The sequence below is a fragment of the Anarhichas minor genome, unplaced genomic scaffold, assembly GCF_050575085.1.
Source record: "Anarhichas minor isolate MPS153535 unplaced genomic scaffold, ASM5057508v1 ptg000027l, whole genome shotgun sequence".
NCBI classification, from domain to species: Eukaryota; Metazoa; Chordata; class Actinopteri; order Perciformes; family Anarhichadidae; genus Anarhichas; species Anarhichas minor.
The window spans coordinates 23,382,403-23,400,752 of NW_027466473.1; the positions used below are offsets into that span (position 1 = coordinate 23,382,403).

Consider the following 18,350-nt stretch of genomic DNA (forward strand, 5'->3'; position numbering starts at 1 on the left):
ATTAACGGAGGGAACCTCTGGAAAATACCCTTCAGGGAATACAATTTACATAGAAAGGAAATATGATATTATTATTTATTTTATGTTTAAAATCACCATCTCTGCCACACTTGGCTGCAACTTCACACTTGTCATTTATGCTTTAAGGGAAATCCCTCAGACTTCCTGCACGAAGGTGGTTTTCATGTGATATTTGTAACTTTATAATATCCAAAAATGACTTTTTAGGATTTGCAGCCAAAATGGATCTTCTGGCCGTGACAGTTATTACACAGCTCTTGTGATTATAACATAGTTTAACAGTTTAATATATAGGTAAAGGGGAAAAAAGTGATCTAATAATAAACGTATGATAAACCTAATCATAAACCATGTATATCATCGGCTACATCACGGTAATCGGGTTAGTTTCAGCTATATATAAACTACTATATAAAATAAATTGTGATTTGTGCCTACTTTTACTTTATTTGCTTGCTTCTGCAAATAATAATCACTTATTTATTCAAATGTCACCAGCATGACTAATCTGCCCTCTAGCATAAAATAATAAATAAACCTGGGACGTGTGGATAAGACCTGACATTTGCCAAGACCAACAACTAGAAGTGATATGTGTGGAGATAAGAAACCCACAGACTGTAAATAAACATGCAGTGTCTGGGTGTAAGGAGCTCGGTGCTCAAAAAAAAAAAAGATTTATAGCTTCCTCTTCTCAGGGAGTCATTTTAATCCCAAAATATTTGCCTGAGATGAGAGATTTACAACAGGATTTTGTTTTATCTTGTGTTTGTGGCTGAGCATTGGATACATTGTTTGCTGGCAGATTTTCCCAAACCACCAGCCTCTTGGTGGTATGAAATCTGGCTGCAGACCAGTCTCCTGTGCCCTCCAAAGAACAAACATACAGATGTGACAGTGTGAAATAAAACACCACCAGCTCTTTTCCCACATTGTTAATATTTAATGACTCAATCTCCAAAACCATTGCAGCAATAACCCAAAGGGTATGAACCCTCCCAGCTGAATAGGCCATGTACAATATCCAATGGAAAATTGAGGCTTTATTTTTTTATCTGAGCTGACCAGCGCCTGTAGTGTCTCCTGTGCATCAACAGCAACCTACAAGACCAACTACAAACAGCGTCTCCTATTAGTTATGGATTAAAAAAAAACAATATTTGGAAGATTTACAGTATAAATTCTATTAAATGTTTTTGCAAATGAAATCCAGACGGGGAGGGATGAGTGCACCATGTTTTGCTCCTGTGACAGCCCTTCAGTAGCTGAACAAAAGGTCAGTAAATGAATCCAGGTACATTTATACACAGCTTTAAATAGGGCTGCTTTGTTGTAACGCTAATTAATAGTGTATGGACGGAGTCTGTACTGACACGAAGTCTACAGTAAATAAAATAGCGGTAAGAGGTGTTAACGGTACAGGGTCGGATAGGGTTTGAGAAAACAAAAATCTGGAATAATTCCCTATAATCATTTAATAAACATAGAATAACATAACTCAGAGCTGGCAGGAAGTCCACTGATGTGAAATGGCTAAAAAAAGGACTACTTTTTTAGGAATATTGGCCCAATAGCAACCATACCCGATAACCAAAGAGAGGATTGGTGGTTGAACACCTGGAGTATTAAGAATACATTAAAATAAGCAGTTGTTGGCGACGCACAATGAACTTGTGGCAGCGTTAAAGGTGCAGTGTGTAGGATGTGGCGCCATCTATCGGCGAGGTGGCAGAATGCAACTAACCAAAACCTCTCCTGTGTGCCAACAGATACTGCTTATTCTAAAGGTGAGAAAAACACAATGGTTCTTATTTTCCAGAGATTATCCGCTAAAGAAAACATATTAATAATACATGTCTACCAATAGATCCCTCTAAATGTTACACACTGTACCTTTAAGAAAAGTTTGGCCCGAGCCGTGTTGTCGTTGGCACAGAAATGAATTGTGAAACACAGATCAAGTCAACAGTTTTAACCACTGTTTCTAAATTGGGTCTCATGATAGTTCAGCCTTTATTAGACTGCAAGTAACCACAGCAACAGAGTGTGTGATAATTAAGTGAACCGAGGGGTTAAAGCAATTATTCTACTCGGCTGACAAGAAACTAGATAAGAGTTTCCTGTAGTGTTTTCTTTGTCTTATATAAGCGTGATAGAGGAAATAAAACTCGTCTTTGCTTCTCCGTCTCTTTGCTTGTTGTGTTAGAAAATGTTGATACAATCATGTTTCATGATACTGTGTTGATTCTTAACAACACTGTTGGTTTTTAGTTGATAGTTTACGTCTCCAGATCAGGTGCATACGGTGGCTCAGAGTGCACACAAAGGAGTGCTATGATGTCGGATGTTACAGGGACTCTGAGAAATGCAAATACAGATTCCACCGTTCGGATTGCACTAAAAAGAGTTGTTTTTTCTTTATACTATTTCGACAGTTTTTCGACAGAAATTAGCAAGTAAATTGTTGACAATGCACAGTGCGAATCAAGACGGCTTGTTGATCATACATTAAAGAAAACATTCTTATCAAGCTTATATTCCATTTCTGCCAATAGATCGCTCTAAATATCACACACCGCACCTTTAAAGACCCAAATCTGAATGAATGAATCAGGATACTTTAAGAATACGCTAAGTTGCTCTTGACAGTGCAGTCAGGAGTTTTTAGTATCAACAGGTACGTGAGGAGTGAGACAGTATTTTTCTGTATACTGGTGGAAAAAAACAATACGTATTTGGAACAGACTCGCATGGATGGAGACTGGAGAAGTGGATTATGTTGCAGGAAGTGGTTGAGAAGGATTTTGTGGATGTTTTAGCCAAAAAATCCGACCAAAAGACACAAATGGATTCCACCTGATGAACGATGAAACCCCTATTTGTTTTTTTTCCAGCTACTTTGCAAGCCTTCTGTGTTTGTGTTTTATAATCAAAAGACAGATTTTATTAGTCAGAATCACTTTAAAGGGCCTTTTTAATACTTCCATTAACCCACAATTACTCATCATATTGTACAAGAAAGCAGGAGAGTGAACAGACCAATTCTCTCAATCAGGTACGAAGTCAAGTGAAAATAACAGTTGAAGTTTTCCTCGAGGAGTCGCTCTGAGTACCGCTGGCCAAGGATCAAAGTAAAAGCAATAAATAAAACAAAGTTTTCAGTTCCTTCAGTCCGTCAGCTGTTTTCTTTCCGATTCAAAACTAAGAATTGTCACAGAGTTCCCGGCAACTTGCGGATTGACATTTTTTCTAAACTACTGTAAAGCATCAAAGGTCTCAGGAGTTGTACCCATAACATCTCTTCACGTCCATGTCCCATTTCCTGTGTATATTTTATAGTACTGTAAGCGGCCCTCGTGATTGGCTAATAGGTGCTTTCTGCAACGACACATAAATTCACTGGGAGACAAGAGATTCGTTGTTTTGGTATTAAAACTGCAAACTGAAATCTTCTTCAGGCGTCCATGGCAGGATCAGGAGGAACATGAAGAAGACGGACCTCCGCATGTCCCGGTTCAGTCTCGTCTCTTCTGCTCATATCAGTGTTGTTCCTGAGAAGACCAACAAAAACACAAGATGTCTCAGCACTGGAACGCATTAACGATATCACTACTTCTATAATAGTTTTAAAAATAAAGACAGAATACCAACATCTCGAGCGCTGCCCAACTCCTGATGATGAATCCCATTGGCTGAATTTGCACCATGAACCTGAAAAACACAGTCAGGGATTATTTAACTGTGAAATTAACTGTTTTTGATGCCACTCTCTTCTGACACGGCTACTTCTTCCCAAGCTACCACACATAAAAAAAACATTTTCATGCTTTTCTTTGTTGAATCTGTGAAAGTGAACTTTTACCGGGCTTTTATCCGGATGCCTGCGCATGGCCAGGACCAGCTGGTCCACCTGCTGGTTGTGGTCCATGGCGTTCCTCAGGGCGTCCTCCGTGCTGAGCAAACGCTGGCGGAGGCGGCTCACCTCCGAGTCCAGGACAGACGGGTCCAGCATGGAATACCGCCGGTGGTCAGGTGAAGACCGCTCCTGACCCTGAAACACACACGTTAGCCATTAGAAGACGTTAGCCAACGCCTGCTGTTACACCACCACGCTGCAGGATGTGTGATTAACATCTGGGGGAGAAATGATTACTATACACTTTTCACATTTTCATATTTAAACATACTAAATGTCCTCTTATGGATCATCTCAGCTGGCACAGATTATACATTCAATATTTAAACTACCAGTCTGTGTAAACATAGAGTGTCCAGCACTATACTTCTTATTATAGCCGTGATAAGTCCCCATTACAGCTTTAAAAACAACTGAATCAGTTATTAAACAGATGCACTATTGGGTAGCTGAATAATTGAGCAAAAACAATTATATAATAATGTTTCTAGATATATTTTAAAGCAAAATGTTGGCATAAAATGTCTTTGACAGTAAGTTTTTAAAAGAAAAGAAAGAAAGCATTCAGCTGGCATGAAGCTGTATGCCTCTACAGGACTCCAGACCAACTTTTCTAACTTTCTCAGTTATTTTGTTGCACCGTGCACTGTGCCGGCGACTATGTGGCCAGAAACATGTTTTCAGGTTGTCCGTCCGTCCATTCCTGTAAAACGAAGCAGCGCCAGCTGATCGTCACAAAGCCGCTCCCTTCTCACCAGTAGGAGCAGTTTTTCACGCAGGGTCTTGATGTCGTCCTGGAGTTTCTGCTCCTTCACCTTCCACTCGGCCTTGTGCACCTCTCGGTTCAGGTCTTTCTCCATGTCCCGGGAATGGCGATGCGACTCCAGGAGTAACACCCTCAGTTCGTTCAGACTCCTGGAGAGAACACGAAGGAAGAACACAACAAAACCAGTTGGTATTACTCAGGCAAATATAATTCATTTTCCACGGGTGTTTGCCGTGAACTTGACCACTCCGGTGGGCAATAAACATCGATAGGCGGATTATGTGGGTCGTACATCTGCTCGGACCTTGCACAAAGGTCGTTATCATTTAACACCCGTGATGTGAATAATATATTAGCCAGTCTGGCCGGTGGGGATTGTGGAGGCGGCCTCATCTCTGTCTGTGTCAGACTGGCTGGTGGATGGATGCCCTTGTTGTCATGGTCACTGTGCATCTTCTGGCTGTTTGCCCACATACTAATATGAGTGAACCACATCACTGTGGTCTCCTTTGTGTTGGCCACGTTAAACACAAAGGAGGTGGCTACTTTAACATTTGTGCACCTCCCAAGTGAGAGCATCAAGAATTCCTCCTGACCAGATTTTTCTCTGTGTGCTGAATTTGTTAAAGCCTCTAACAATGTAAGTGTTTACTTGTCGAGTTTATAAGGCGATAATATGTTTGCAGCTTATTTCTGCTGCCCCCTAGTGGAAAAAACACACTAAGAAACTGCATGTTTAAGGAAAGTGGTATATGTAACGGGTATTTTAGTGCCGTGCCCGTTCCGGACGACCCTATTGCTCGGCGCTTGGTATTGCTGCTTACTGCGCTGTCAGGGGGCGTGGCTTAGTTGCACGTGGCTTTTTTAGAGCTTGGTTGTGACGTCAGTATATCCAGCATCCAGCAGCCAAAGTGAGCTGCAGTCAATGAGCCGCGGCCTCTTAAACATGTGAGGTGTCTGCAGAGCCCCGAAGCTCCGCCCACCCCCCTGCTGCACAGAGCGCTGTTCGCTAATTTATTCAAAATTTATTAATATCGAATGAGTTGTGTGTCCAAATTGCACCAAATTCGACAGAGCACTCCACGGAGTCCTCAGCAAAACACCCGGGAAGTGCGAAGTAGATCGGATGATCGGTTCTCGAGATATGCGAAGGACACACAGACAAGACATTCCTTGCGTTATAGTTACTGATAATGGTTTCCTACAAGACCTTTTAGTTATATTGGACCGTATTATTGTTTCTTCTGAAAATCATTATGTCTTCTACTACATGAACTTGCTAGTAATTGGCTTCCTTGAATTATCCTCCAAAGATAGAAATGTGTTCTGAGCCGACTGTCCTGAAGCGATGAACTAGCTTGTTTTCCCCTAAAAGGACGTCACGGACTGAAATAGCAGCAGCGGCGCTAATAACACCACCGTCCACTCTCACTAACACTAACTCAAAAGGTGGCCACACACTGAATTTTTCAAGCGATGCTATATCATTTTATTGCATCCAACATAATTGCTGCGGTGGTGATGCACAAAAGAAAATATTCAGCTGTAGCCAGAAGCACTTATTTTGAGTGCCTCGTTGCATTTAGTGACATCATAACCATCAATAATGTACGAACGACATCATGCAAGAGAGCCAGTAATGTGATATGTTCATTCAGCTTCACAGAAAAATGCATCGACTTCTATGTTTAATAAAGCTCCCCACGTCTGCGACGATGTTGGGACAACTTGGGCGGATAAATAATGAACTCGACTATCAGAGTTTCACTAAATAAAACCAGATTTGTCACGGCTCTGGGAGCGATGTGGACGTCTGGCAGCTCTGAGTTGGTTTCCGTCTGCTGGCTGATCCATAAACTCAGGAGGAAAAAGACCAGCGCCATGAAAATACATAGTATGTCAAATGACAAAATACCAGGATGTTCTACTGCAGCCGGTCGCATTCTGCAGTGTGTTCTGACCCACAATCCTTTGGGGCTGCAGACGTACGAGCAAGAGGGTCAAAGGTGCCATGTTGTGATGAAGTAACGTGTCCCAACTGAATGCAAACCACAGGCAACATTTTGTGAGCGCAGCTGAACTGAAAAGTGTAAGATTTGGAACTAAGCAATATATTTTATGTATATTATTTAATTTTATCTTCAATGCAGAACAACAACATTACATAAGAACTCATTAAGTGTACAATTAACCCAAACAGTGAACGCAGGAACCGCAGGACGTTTGTGTAAAACGAACGATTTGGATGAATTTCTGAGCAGATCATTTCTTTAAGTAATTATTTTTAAGAACTTTAAATGCAATTCTCAGTCTGTATTGTGTATTTTTTTCAAATGTTACAATCGTTCATACGTGTCTTTTCTGACAGATTCTGTGTTTTCTTCACCCCAGCGCTCTATTAGCTCTTTGTTTGTTTGACTGCGTACTTTCTGAATGCAGGACGAGTTCAGCAGAGATTCTGTGACTTCAAGATTAATAAGTTTAAAAAGTTATACAATAAAAATAAGAAGGCGGCCTGTTACAGGAATAGAATTGGCAGTCTAGACTAGCCGTCCTGTTTTAACATGGATATCATATTCATTTTAATATTTCTCAGTTATCAGAATATAATTTCTTGACTTTTTAAAGTTTAAATTGATGAGGTCATTCAGGCTTACTTTACACACCACAGCGTATTCAAGATGTTTTCCCCACATTAGCTTTCAGTAGAACACCACAGGGCTGTTGAGGTCTGCGAAACCCTTCCGGTGATATTAATAAGTCATCACACATATCGGTGTCAGCAGAATATTCATAACGAGGTTCTGGCTGTTAAACTAGAAGCCTTCATCTCGCTGTTTATAAAGTTAATTACTTTGTATTTCTCTTTAATAATACTTTTTATCATGCATTTCTTTTTTACTGCAAAGCCTGTGTACAGAAGTCGTGTCCCTCGTGGGTTTAAAGTTTTATATGTTTGTACGCTGAACTTGTACAGCGAAGAGAAGAACTCTGAAAAGAGCCGCTCGGACAAAACCGTGTCCTGATGGCACCGCGGTGCATTGTTACTTAAATATAATTAAACATTGTGCAACTTCTGCTGAGCTTTAACTTTACTTTAGAAACTTACTTACTTTATGGTATTATAAATAAGACATGCACAATCTACAGGTGAATAGGGTAAAATAATGAACTCACAGATATCACCATGAAACTGCCCCTGTTCATCACTCACATTAAGATCATTATATTTTGTATTACAAGTTTTCTGAATTGTTATGTTTGAATATGCAAATGAGGCATTATCTAATGGTAACTTTTGGTGAATTTAGTAGAAATCTACAGACGCAAACAGACAAAGTAGTGAAATAAATCGTTCCACTCGTTTGAAAGAAGACGTGTGATGGAAGCTAAATAGCCTAAATGAGCTGTAAATTGATTGGAGCATGCACAGCGCTGCTTTAGCCTGTCGTGTCTCGTCTGAGCTTGAGATAAATGATTTCTTGGAGTCATTTCTCTTTATGGTGGCTCTTGGCAGTGTAAAGCGTCTTTCTGGAGGAATCAATGCAAACTGTGGGTGCAATGGATGGACAGAAGAGTTTCTCTTTGCTCTTCAGTAAGTGGCTGCTTCTTAGTTGCGTAAACAACTAGTCACAGTTCCCCTTCACATTCGACATTCAAGTGTCCACGAAACCATAGTCAAATGAGTTTACCATTTATTAATGACGGTTATTATTAATAACCTTTTCAACAGAGTGCTTGATATAAGTCTGGATATATATAAATAATAATAAATGTAATAAATATATTTATATATACGTATATATAGATAGGGACAAGACATGATCGTCACATTTAAATAAGCTAAATATTTATGGATATAGTTAATAGTTAAGTCTTTGCAGGAGAATATGTTTCTTTATTGTATTAAAATCTGAACTAAAATCCATAAATACAACTGGGTTTTAGCTCAGCTTTCAATACAATGAAGGCCAATGTTCCAGATGGAACATTACAAAATGAAATAATAATATTGTTAAGTTGACAATAAGAAAAACTAAAATCAATACATAGCCTGTGGGCTCCCAGTATCCGTCCGTTATCAAATTGATCATATGCTGTATTTCTGTCTGAGAGATGATTTGTCGCTCTATTTTCCCAGTGAGTGCCGGGGCGGATTGTGAAATCAATAAAGCCGTGTCTCCATACCTCTCTTTCTTCAGCAGCTCCTGGCTGATATTGACCAGCTGCCCAGAGGCATCGTGGGACTTCCTGGTCATGGACTCCAGCTCCGCCTCCAAGCGCATCTTCTCCCGGGCCTGAGCGTCGGCTTTCTTGTCCTCTGAGCGAACTTTGGCCTCCAGTGCTGGTGGAAGAGAAATAAGAAGTTCCACTTTATTCAACATGTATAATCAGTAACACCTCATGAACTGTTGATACCACACGATAATGTAGTTCTAACAACTATAACCACTATGACCACTGACCACCATCTTCTTTGTTAGCGCTATAGTTTGTGGGAGAACGCCGGTTACTCCCCGACTTGAACCGTGCAGATGAGGTTGACAGAGCAGAATAATGAAACTATTCTCCCCCTTTGTGTCTCATATAGTTCTCTTTTTTTTTTATTACCCTCTTTGAATTATTCACTGTCTTTTTGTTCTCATACGTGTGTCAATTTGATTATCTGAGCGACATGAAGTGTGTTTCGGCTCCTTTTGAAGTGATGGAACTTCAGGGTTTTCAAAAGACAGATTTCTCAGCGATGATCAAAGAATGTGACGGTGAAGACGAACACAGTGAACTCAGCATGACTGGTGCAAAGAATGAAGTGAAGCCTGCAGTCGCTGCATGAACAGGGGCAAGAACGACACTAATGAGGCTCAATTATGTAAATATGACGCAGATAACGAGTTTATTTATTGAGAAATATGTCCGATTTTTTCCAAAACAAAAACTCAAATTGGCTGATGAGGAAATGTTTTGTCCAATAGCAAACATGATAAAACAACAATGACTGTTGTCCCTGTTTTTATGATCCCTTTTAAATGGCGTTATGTTCCGGCCATCCAGACGAGTTATCGAGCTTTAAACATTACCGCCATCAAAATGTGCGCTTGCTGCATGTTCGGTTGTCAGAATCAACTTAAGTTACAGATTTCAGAGTAGCAGGTGTTTCAGTTTAACGAGCGGCCGTGTTAACTGGTGACTTTCCTGCCGAATGCGTCCGTGGTTGCTCGTGGTAATTTAATGGTCGGCGTCGATAACAAACACAGATGAGTCTGTATTTATAATTGATTGAAGGCTTTTACGAGGACTCCTACATGTCCTGTTGTGGTTTTCAACAGATGCCGCCGCTACGAGCAACCACGGACACAGAGTCACCAGATAACACGGTCACTAGTTTAACCCAAACACCAGTGTGTAGCGCCGATTTAAAAAGTCAACAAAGTCAAACCTCTGAGTCTGTGTCATGGAAGAAGAGCGCTCTGTAAAATGACATTTACCTCCCGTCTGGCTCTTGAGGGCTTCGACCTGGGAGGTGAGAGTGGAGACCTCTTTCTCCCTTTTCAGCAACTTCTCCATTGTTTCTGTAGAAAAAACACAACAGCAGGAAAAGTCAATGTTCAAGTGCACTGATGCAGGCTCGTAGGGGCATTCTGCAGGTTTAAAAGTGACACATCATCTCCTACTGTAGGAGTGGGACATCGTACAATCTTAGCAACAACATGATAACTGGTGGACAGATTTTCTTTTGGGACGACAGACTGTGATTTTTGAATTATGAAATAGAGATGAAAGGGATAGTTTGGTTGTTTTATGAGGTACTTCTCAGTAGTTTTACTACAGTAGAGTTTGGAGAAACAGACGGGAGTACATCAATGTACTGCTGTGGACGTGTTTTAGACACCGTCAATATCAGTTTAAGTGTACGCTATATCAAATCTGTGCTCTCTCCATAATTGCTGGTCACTGACTGACATTTTATATAATCACATAAGGAAAATAGAGAAACTGAAGTGTATGAATGATGTGTTTTCATGATATTGTAGTTCAAATAAACGGACGTTGATACCTTCGATGTTCTGTTTCAGCTTCATCTTCTCATCTGAAATGTCGTTGTCCTCTATCACCTGTAAAAGGACAACAAAGTGAAGAGAGGTTAAATCAAAGCAATGACAGCATATTGATATTTGGATCTGGATTTCTAAGTTTCTCCTCTGCCACGCACATTTGCATCATGGGATGTGTAGCGGGCCGCCTGGATGGCCTGGAGCTGGTTGGCCGTCACCCTCAGCTTCTCCTCCAGCCTCTGGATCCCCTCCTGGCTCTCCGTCTGGGCCTTCTGCAGAGCCCGATAGTCCGCCATCTTCTTCTCCGACAGCTCCAGCCGCTCTCTCAGCTGCTCCGTGCTTTTGTCCTGCTCCATCCGAAGCTTCTCCATCTCCGCCAGCCTCTGCTCCGCCTTCTGCAGCTTATCGGTCGCCTCCTCCAGGGGCCGCCTGCCGCCGTTGGCCTGAGCCTCGGCGCTCCACGCCTGGTTGCCCTCGGCCAGCTGGTCCTTGGCCTCCTGGAGGCGAGTGCAGAAGTCTTCGCGCTCCTTGGTCAGAATGGCGGCTTCGATCTTGTGTTTGGCTTTGAGGTTCTCCACCTCCAGCTGGTGCTCCGTCTTCAGGCTCTCCAGAGCGGCTCTCAGCTCCTGGGCGTCCTGCTCTGAGCCCTCTGGAGTGGGGTGATCGCTACGCAACGAGGCCTTCAGCTCCTCCAAGGAACGCTGGTGGTTGATCGTTAGAGTGTTGAATTTAACCTGCAGAGGGAAGTGAGGAGAATTTATATTGGTTGTGTTTATCTGGAAAAAAACCCTTAAAGGCTGGGTTGGTAATGTTCATCTAAGACATTCCATCCTCACTGTGAAAAAAATCTGGAATCTGTGGCAAGGTAGCCCCGCCCCTAAAGCATCCCCTGCTTTATGGTCTGTTTGACTCTAAATGGACCATAATGTACTAAATGAACATCATGCTGTATTGAAGAAGACTTGAAACTAGAGATTGAGACCATGAACTCATGTTTACAATGTTTACTGAGGTAATAAATCAAGAGAAAAGTAGAGTCATTTTCTCATAGACTTCTATACAACCAGAGGAGTCGCCCCCTGGTGGACACTAGAGAGAATGCAGCTTTAACACATGAAGCTCTGACTTCACTTAAAGAACCAGCGGTTTCTGTCTGTACGTGAGAGAGAAGGAAGGAATCCATATCTCATGTTTTGATAGTTTCATGGAGGATACATTGGAGTTTTTTGGTTGGTTCATTTTAAAAATCTAGCAAGATTACCAACCCTGCCCTTAATTTAATGTGACTGAAATCTGAAATCATCATTTAAAATCAACATTCTTATCCTTGCTTTGTGATCTTGGTGAGCATGCATACTTCCACAGAGCTGCACTGAAGTAGTTTGTAATGTGTTCAAACAGAAATAAAGCAGAATACCTTCCAGGTGTCCATCATCTCCACGTTTTCCTTGGTGGCCTGTTGGACTTTCTGCTTCATCTCACTGACCTCCTGGCTCCTTTTCTCCACCTCCGCCTTCAGCGAGTCTCTCTCCTGCCGGCTCGCCGCCAACGCCGCCTCGTACTTCTCCTTGAGCTCGCTGCTCTCCTTGCTGTGCTCGCGGCCCGCCGACACCAGCTGCGCACGCAGGACCAGGGTCTCCGGATGGGCCTCAGGCCCCGGGGCCACGTCGCCGTCGTCGGCCCCCTGCGAGTTCGGGTCGGACCCCCTGAGTTTGGTCTGGAGGTTCTCCATCTCGGCTCTCCTGAGGCTGAGCTCCTGCTCCAGCTGCATGATACGACTCTGCTCTTCGACTGTGGTTTGCTGGCGGGTAAAAAAAAACACAACATCCATCACTGCGGCAGGAAAGATGTCGGCCTTTTTGAAAAGAACGACATTATTAAACGCAACAGGTGGGAGACCCTGCAAGTCAACGACGTCATTCCAGAGAAAAGACAAAGCTGACTTTTAAGAGCAGAAATCAGGCCTCAGAGGGAAACCCCCTGAAGATCCGTGTGAGGGTGGAGACGAAGTGCATTCCAGTGAACGTAGAGTACAAATAAATGACATTAAGTATGTGGACAGTGACAAACTGGATCCCTTTGGCTCCCTGCTGGACTCCTAAGATACAAGATGACACAAGGACTGAGGAACAGACTTTTTATCTCCTCGTGGTCAGTATTTATGCAGATCTAACTTACAGCGTGTGTTTTAATGTTCCAATTAGTTACAAAACACTACAAGATGTGAGACAGATTTTGGTCATTTTTGCTTTCACAACACGTCTTCTTTCAGACTAGAGGAACGATTTATTTCACTACTTTGTCTATTTACGTCTGTAGATTTCTCCTAAATTCACCAGAAGTTACCATTGCATAATGCCTCATTTGCATATTTAAACATGTAAGTTCAGAAAACTTGTAATACAAAAAGAATTGTCTTAACGTAAGTATTTAACTGGTGATATCTACTGTAACTCTACTGTGGATCCATCCAGCTCAGGATCCATTTGTTTAGAATTGATTTCGTTCAGTTTATTCTATTTTTTTAGCTTAATATCTGGACATTTTGTCTTTTAGTTATTCTGCCTTTGGTTGTGAAGAACTTTGTGACGTCTGCTCTTGAAAGGTAAATAAACGTATTATTATTATTATTAAGTCCTCTGAATGTGTCCTTTCACATCTTGCTGTTTCACACTCGTATCCTTTGTTCTAGCAGGTCAGAGCTATAGGTGCTTATTATTCTAGAGGAGTCCCATCAACATGCTGGCACCACTTTGGGTTTGCGTCTCACAAACAGATGTCAAAACAAACCATTATCCTCATTTTTATGATGCCGCTGTCCTGGTATTTAGAGCTGGCCGCCCCGTCACTCATTGAATCATCTTCATCCAGAGACAGAAACGGAGCCAAAGGGGTCAACGTGTCACTGTCCAAATATCTGTGCAGCTCACACTGTATGTGCAGAGAAGTGGAAGATGAGAGGAGAGCACAGCCATGCTCTGATCATCTAGAAGCAGCCAAGCAAATGTGTATTAAATAAAAAGCAAACAGCAAAGAGGTCCACACAGACATCCTGCACACACTCCAGATAACAGATGAGGGAAGAGGAGCTGCACAGTGCACAGGAGTCGTCTGGGAAGACAATCTACCAGACCTCAGAGCTACCAGTTGATCACAGAAGTTGTCTGAAGAGCATTCAGATTAAGGCACAAACACACAGAGTAGAAGAGCAAGAAGAGTCGGTGCAGGATTAATGTCCTTGACAGCTTCTGAAGTCGACGTGAAGTTGAAGAATTGAGATCAAAGCCAAAACAAGATCAAATCTGTTGGTTTTGTTGTTTTTTGTTCTTCACCTTGGTTCTCTTACCCAACCTCGAGGATACTGCATCATGGGAGCATCCTCCCTGTTGGCAGAAGCAGACCTCACTGCATTATAAAAAGAAGTAAAAAATCCAGCGTTTCAAAGTGTTTTGTTATCTTTTGGTTCCTGTAAATCGAGAGGACAAACTGGGACGGTTTGATCTGTGACACCGTTCTCTGCCACTGTGAAGATCAGCGTTACAGGTGAAAGCGGTGGAGAGGAGATCCTGGTGAATGAGATTAACCACCGGGGTTCATCTCGAAAACGTTCATCTAACAACCAGCGATGAATCCCATCAACAGTTTAGCTGAAGGTCTCGTGTGTCACTATCAACACATGAGCTCGTTCTCCAGAGCTAAAATAGAACGTTTATGAATGTTGCATCTTAAAAACGCAGCTGGCAGCTGATCTGAAGGCCAACCTTTAAATAATGAATAAAGATATATCACAATTTAAAAGAAGAATAGCAGCAGCGGCTGAAGCAGCTGATGTGTGAGGGGAAGCGCTGGGTCGACAGTGGGGAGCGTTATCACTGCGACTCATGATACGATGAAGCAATGAAGGAGAGGATGAAGACGAGGATGAAATCAATCTGCATATCTGTTTATGTGATTTTCAATAATCTACTGACATTCAGGCTTTTCACCTCCGCCAAGGACCGTTATGTCTTCGGTTGTTTGTCAGCTGTATTACGGTGAAACTACTGGCCTGATTTTCTGAAGCTTGGTGGAACATGGGCCAAAGAAGAACACATTACATTTTGGAGTAGATTCGAATCACGTATACGCTTAATTTTTTACTCATGGAAGCGGCCTTGGCGGAGTGCCCTTCAAAATACTTTACGCAACAACATATCTCTGACATGTATTTTAAAAGATAACGCTGGAAATAATATCACACTTTTCTTATTTCAACAAATCCCAAGGAAGAAAAAAAGGCAATGAATTGATCCAAAGCCTTAGATTAAAAATAATAACTGAGATCACGGGATTGTTATATGTCTACTGATTTGAAATGATCATTCATATGCCTCTAGTTTGATTTGATATGAATTGGGACACATCACGTCACTATCAACACAGAAGCAAACAGGTGCACACGGGCTACAGGCAGAGGTGCGTTTTTACCCTCCTCTTCTCTAAGTCTCTCTGAAGCACCTCTGCTCTCGACTTTTCGAGGAGCAGACTCTGCTCGAGCTGACGAATGTGGCCGCGCTCCGATTTCCTCTGAGTCTACAGAGACAAAGAGAAAGACAGGGAGGAACAAGAGACTGAGAGAAAGGAGGAGGAAGAAGAAGAAGAAAGAAAAAAAAAGAGCCATACAGATCCGAGGGGGATGATAGAGGTCAGAGTTGATCATGTGACCAGGAGAGATTTAGGCTCTGACCTTTTTTTTAGGGAGGGACAACTCTGCTGGAGACATTTAGTCTGTTCAGGAAATCAGAGCCTTGAGAGCCCTGCAGCCAATGAAATACAGCCTGCACTCATATTCAAGGTATTACGGTAAAGATAACCAACTGGTTTAATGATGCGCTGAATCAGTGTCGTCTGGTCAATAGAGGGCGCTAGGGCGCCGCCCCACCTTGAGCCACAACAAATAATTGGCCGTCACCATTTTGTTGTTTTTGCAACCAAAAGTGACAGAATATGGTTTATAACTACAACCAAACGCTGAATAAGACATTTGTTTGGCGACCAAAACATTACAATTAACCTTCGTGAAGTGAAAACACTGTGACAGAGTAAAAGTTGTAAGACGGGAACACGGAAAACTCTCAACGCCGTGGTAGAGACCTGTCAATCACAGTGTAGCCCCGCCCTAAAGCATCCCCTGCTTTATGGTCTGTTTGACTCTAAATGGACCATAATGTACTAAATGAACATCATGCTGTATTGAAGAAGACTTGAAACTAGAGATTGAGACCATAAACTCATGTTTACAATGTTTACTGAGGTAATAAATAAGTAAATACATATTTTTGATGATGAGCTTCACAGACAAAGTAGGGAAGTGAGAATGGGTTTAGTCTTCTCATGTGACTTACTTACAAATATAAAAATGATAAAATATCCCCAGTCTGTATCCTCAGGTAGCACTCTTTATCCTTTTGTCTAAAAACATGTAGAATACTTCAGTCACTGTACTGTAGACGGTGCAATCATAAATATGTTTCTTGGGGTACGGGAGCGAGGACAGGTGGAGCACCGTCTCTCATGGATCTCACACTTTACTGCATAGCTTAAAAATGAGTCTTCATTGAAGTCAGCCGGCTTTTAAATCCTTGCCGGACTTTTGCCCTTAAATAATGCTGCAGCAGAACGCCACGGCGCTGTTTCCATGAAACAGCGTATAGCTGAGGTAATCAGGCGGCGCGCTGAGAGCAGAAGCTGTCAATCAGATGTTGAGAAGGGTTCACGCCCACATCATCCTCTCTAAACCTCTTTTTAAATGTGTGCATGTGCTCTGTGCATCCAAAAGACGTTACGCTCTTCTCTGCATGTATATAAACCCTTATAGATCTTATTCTCAGGGTCCATGATATTAAAGGATACACTGGATTTTAGCATGTGCAGGTACATTTATTCTAATATTGATGGAGTTTATAGGTTTTAATTATGTGGATGAATACCTCCAGGTCTCCTTTGGTGATGGACTCCTCCTCTACTCTGAACTGGAGGTCCTCCACTTTCCTGAAAAAGAAGAAATTAAGGAATTTTGTTTTGAAATGATGATAAAAATGTAAAATTGTGACGAAGTTTGAAACATAAGACGCAGGAACAAACCCCTATCTGGGTGGGTTCTAGATCAAACCCTTGGAATATAAAAGTGTTCTCGGTAGAACCCCTCGGGTGGCTTCTTGTTGGAAGGTGGAAAGGTTCTAGATGGAACTAAATCACCATGGAAAGGTTCAATGTAGACCCTCTAATGGAGGCGTGGTTCTCCTTTCACAGATGGTTCCAGGTAGAACCCTTTATGTTGGTTCTAGGCAGAACCCTCGGAAAGTCTTCCAGGTGGAACCTTTATAAAAGGCTCTAGTAGGAAACAATAAGGGTTCTACGATGATGAAAGAACTCTAAATGGTTCTAGCTAGCACCTATAAGAGTTGACTTTCCCTCCTTGTAACAAGCTGGTTCTCCAAAGATCTTTAGGAATATTTGAGAATCCATTCTTGTAAAGACTCAGGTACCTGCACTGTTACAGAGAGACTGATTACCTTTTCTCTTCTTCCAGCTGATTGGTCAGTTCCAGCTTATCTTTCTGAGTGCTGGCCAGCACGGCTTTGACCTGCTGCAGGGTGCTGTCGTTCTCCGATATGCACTGGGGACAGGAAGACGATATTTAATGTTCCATAAGTTATGCTGGCGGTTTCGTTTGTGCCGAACGCATCAACAGAAAGGCCGTGTACAACATCTCGTCTCATACCTGCACGTGCTGCACCTTGAGGACGCTTAGGTCCTTCTCCACATCACTGATGTGGCTGGTGGCCTTGGCCATGTCGGCTCTCTCCATGTCCCTCTCGGCCAGCAGCTGCTCGATGTGCTGCTGCTTCTCCTTCAGGGCCTCCTGCAGCGCCGTGGTGCCTGAGATCTTACGGGCGTAGCGAGACGACGTCTCGGTCAGCTGAGACCAGGAAGGAGGAGAAACATTAGAAGGGTTGAGGAAGGAATTCCAATGTAAATAATGCAAGGGAACAAAGGTATTCTAAAGGGAACAAAGGTATTCTACGGTAGAACCAGCTGGGGGGGGGGGTTCTAGATGAATCCCCTGGATTATGCAAAGGGTTCTCTGTCGGACCCCCTGAGTGGGTTCTATATGAAATATTAGACAGGCTGAGGAAGGGATTCCAATGTAAATAATGCAAGGGAACAAAGGTATTCTAAAGGGAACAAAGGTATTCTAAAGGGAACAAAGGTACTCTAAAGGGAACAAGGGTATTCCAAAGGGAACAAAGGTATTCTAAAGGGAACAAAGGTATTCTAAAGGGAACAAAGGTACTCTAAAGGGAACAAGGGTATTCCAAAGGGAACAAAGGTACTCTAAAGGGAACAAGGGTATTCCAAAGGGAACAAAGGTATTCTAAAGGGAACAACGGTATTCTAAAGGGAACAAAGGTACTCTAAAGGGAACAAAGGTACTCTAAAGGGAACAAGGGTATTCCAAAGGGAACAAAGGTACTCTAAAGGGAACAAGGGTATTCCAAAGGGAACAAAGGTATTCTAAAGGGAACAAAGGTATTCTAAAGGGAACAAAGGT

General features: G+C 42.3%; 1 protein-coding gene across 1 annotated transcript in view; it reads right to left on the minus strand.

Moving 5' to 3' along the window:
- Positions 1 to 3,475: 3,475 nt before the first annotated feature.
- Positions 3,476 to 18,350, minus strand: part of clip2 (CAP-GLY domain containing linker protein 2) — a 31,929-nt gene continuing 17,054 nt past the window's right edge. Inside the window, exons 5-17 of the mRNA XM_076101506.1 lie at positions 17,520 to 17,717; positions 17,311 to 17,414; positions 16,726 to 16,786; positions 15,224 to 15,328; positions 12,174 to 12,557; positions 10,915 to 11,490; positions 10,759 to 10,816; positions 10,190 to 10,273; positions 8,892 to 9,048; positions 4,693 to 4,852; positions 3,884 to 4,072; positions 3,662 to 3,732; positions 3,476 to 3,572 (exon numbers count right to left, since the gene is read on the minus strand). Coding sequence (XP_075957621.1) covers positions 3,476 to 3,572; positions 3,662 to 3,732; positions 3,884 to 4,072; positions 4,693 to 4,852; positions 8,892 to 9,048; positions 10,190 to 10,273; positions 10,759 to 10,816; positions 10,915 to 11,490; positions 12,174 to 12,557; positions 15,224 to 15,328; positions 16,726 to 16,786; positions 17,311 to 17,414; positions 17,520 to 17,717 — 2,244 coding nt within the window. The remainder of the gene's footprint in view (positions 3,573 to 3,661; positions 3,733 to 3,883; positions 4,073 to 4,692; positions 4,853 to 8,891; positions 9,049 to 10,189; positions 10,274 to 10,758; positions 10,817 to 10,914; positions 11,491 to 12,173; positions 12,558 to 15,223; positions 15,329 to 16,725; positions 16,787 to 17,310; positions 17,415 to 17,519; positions 17,718 to 18,350) is intronic.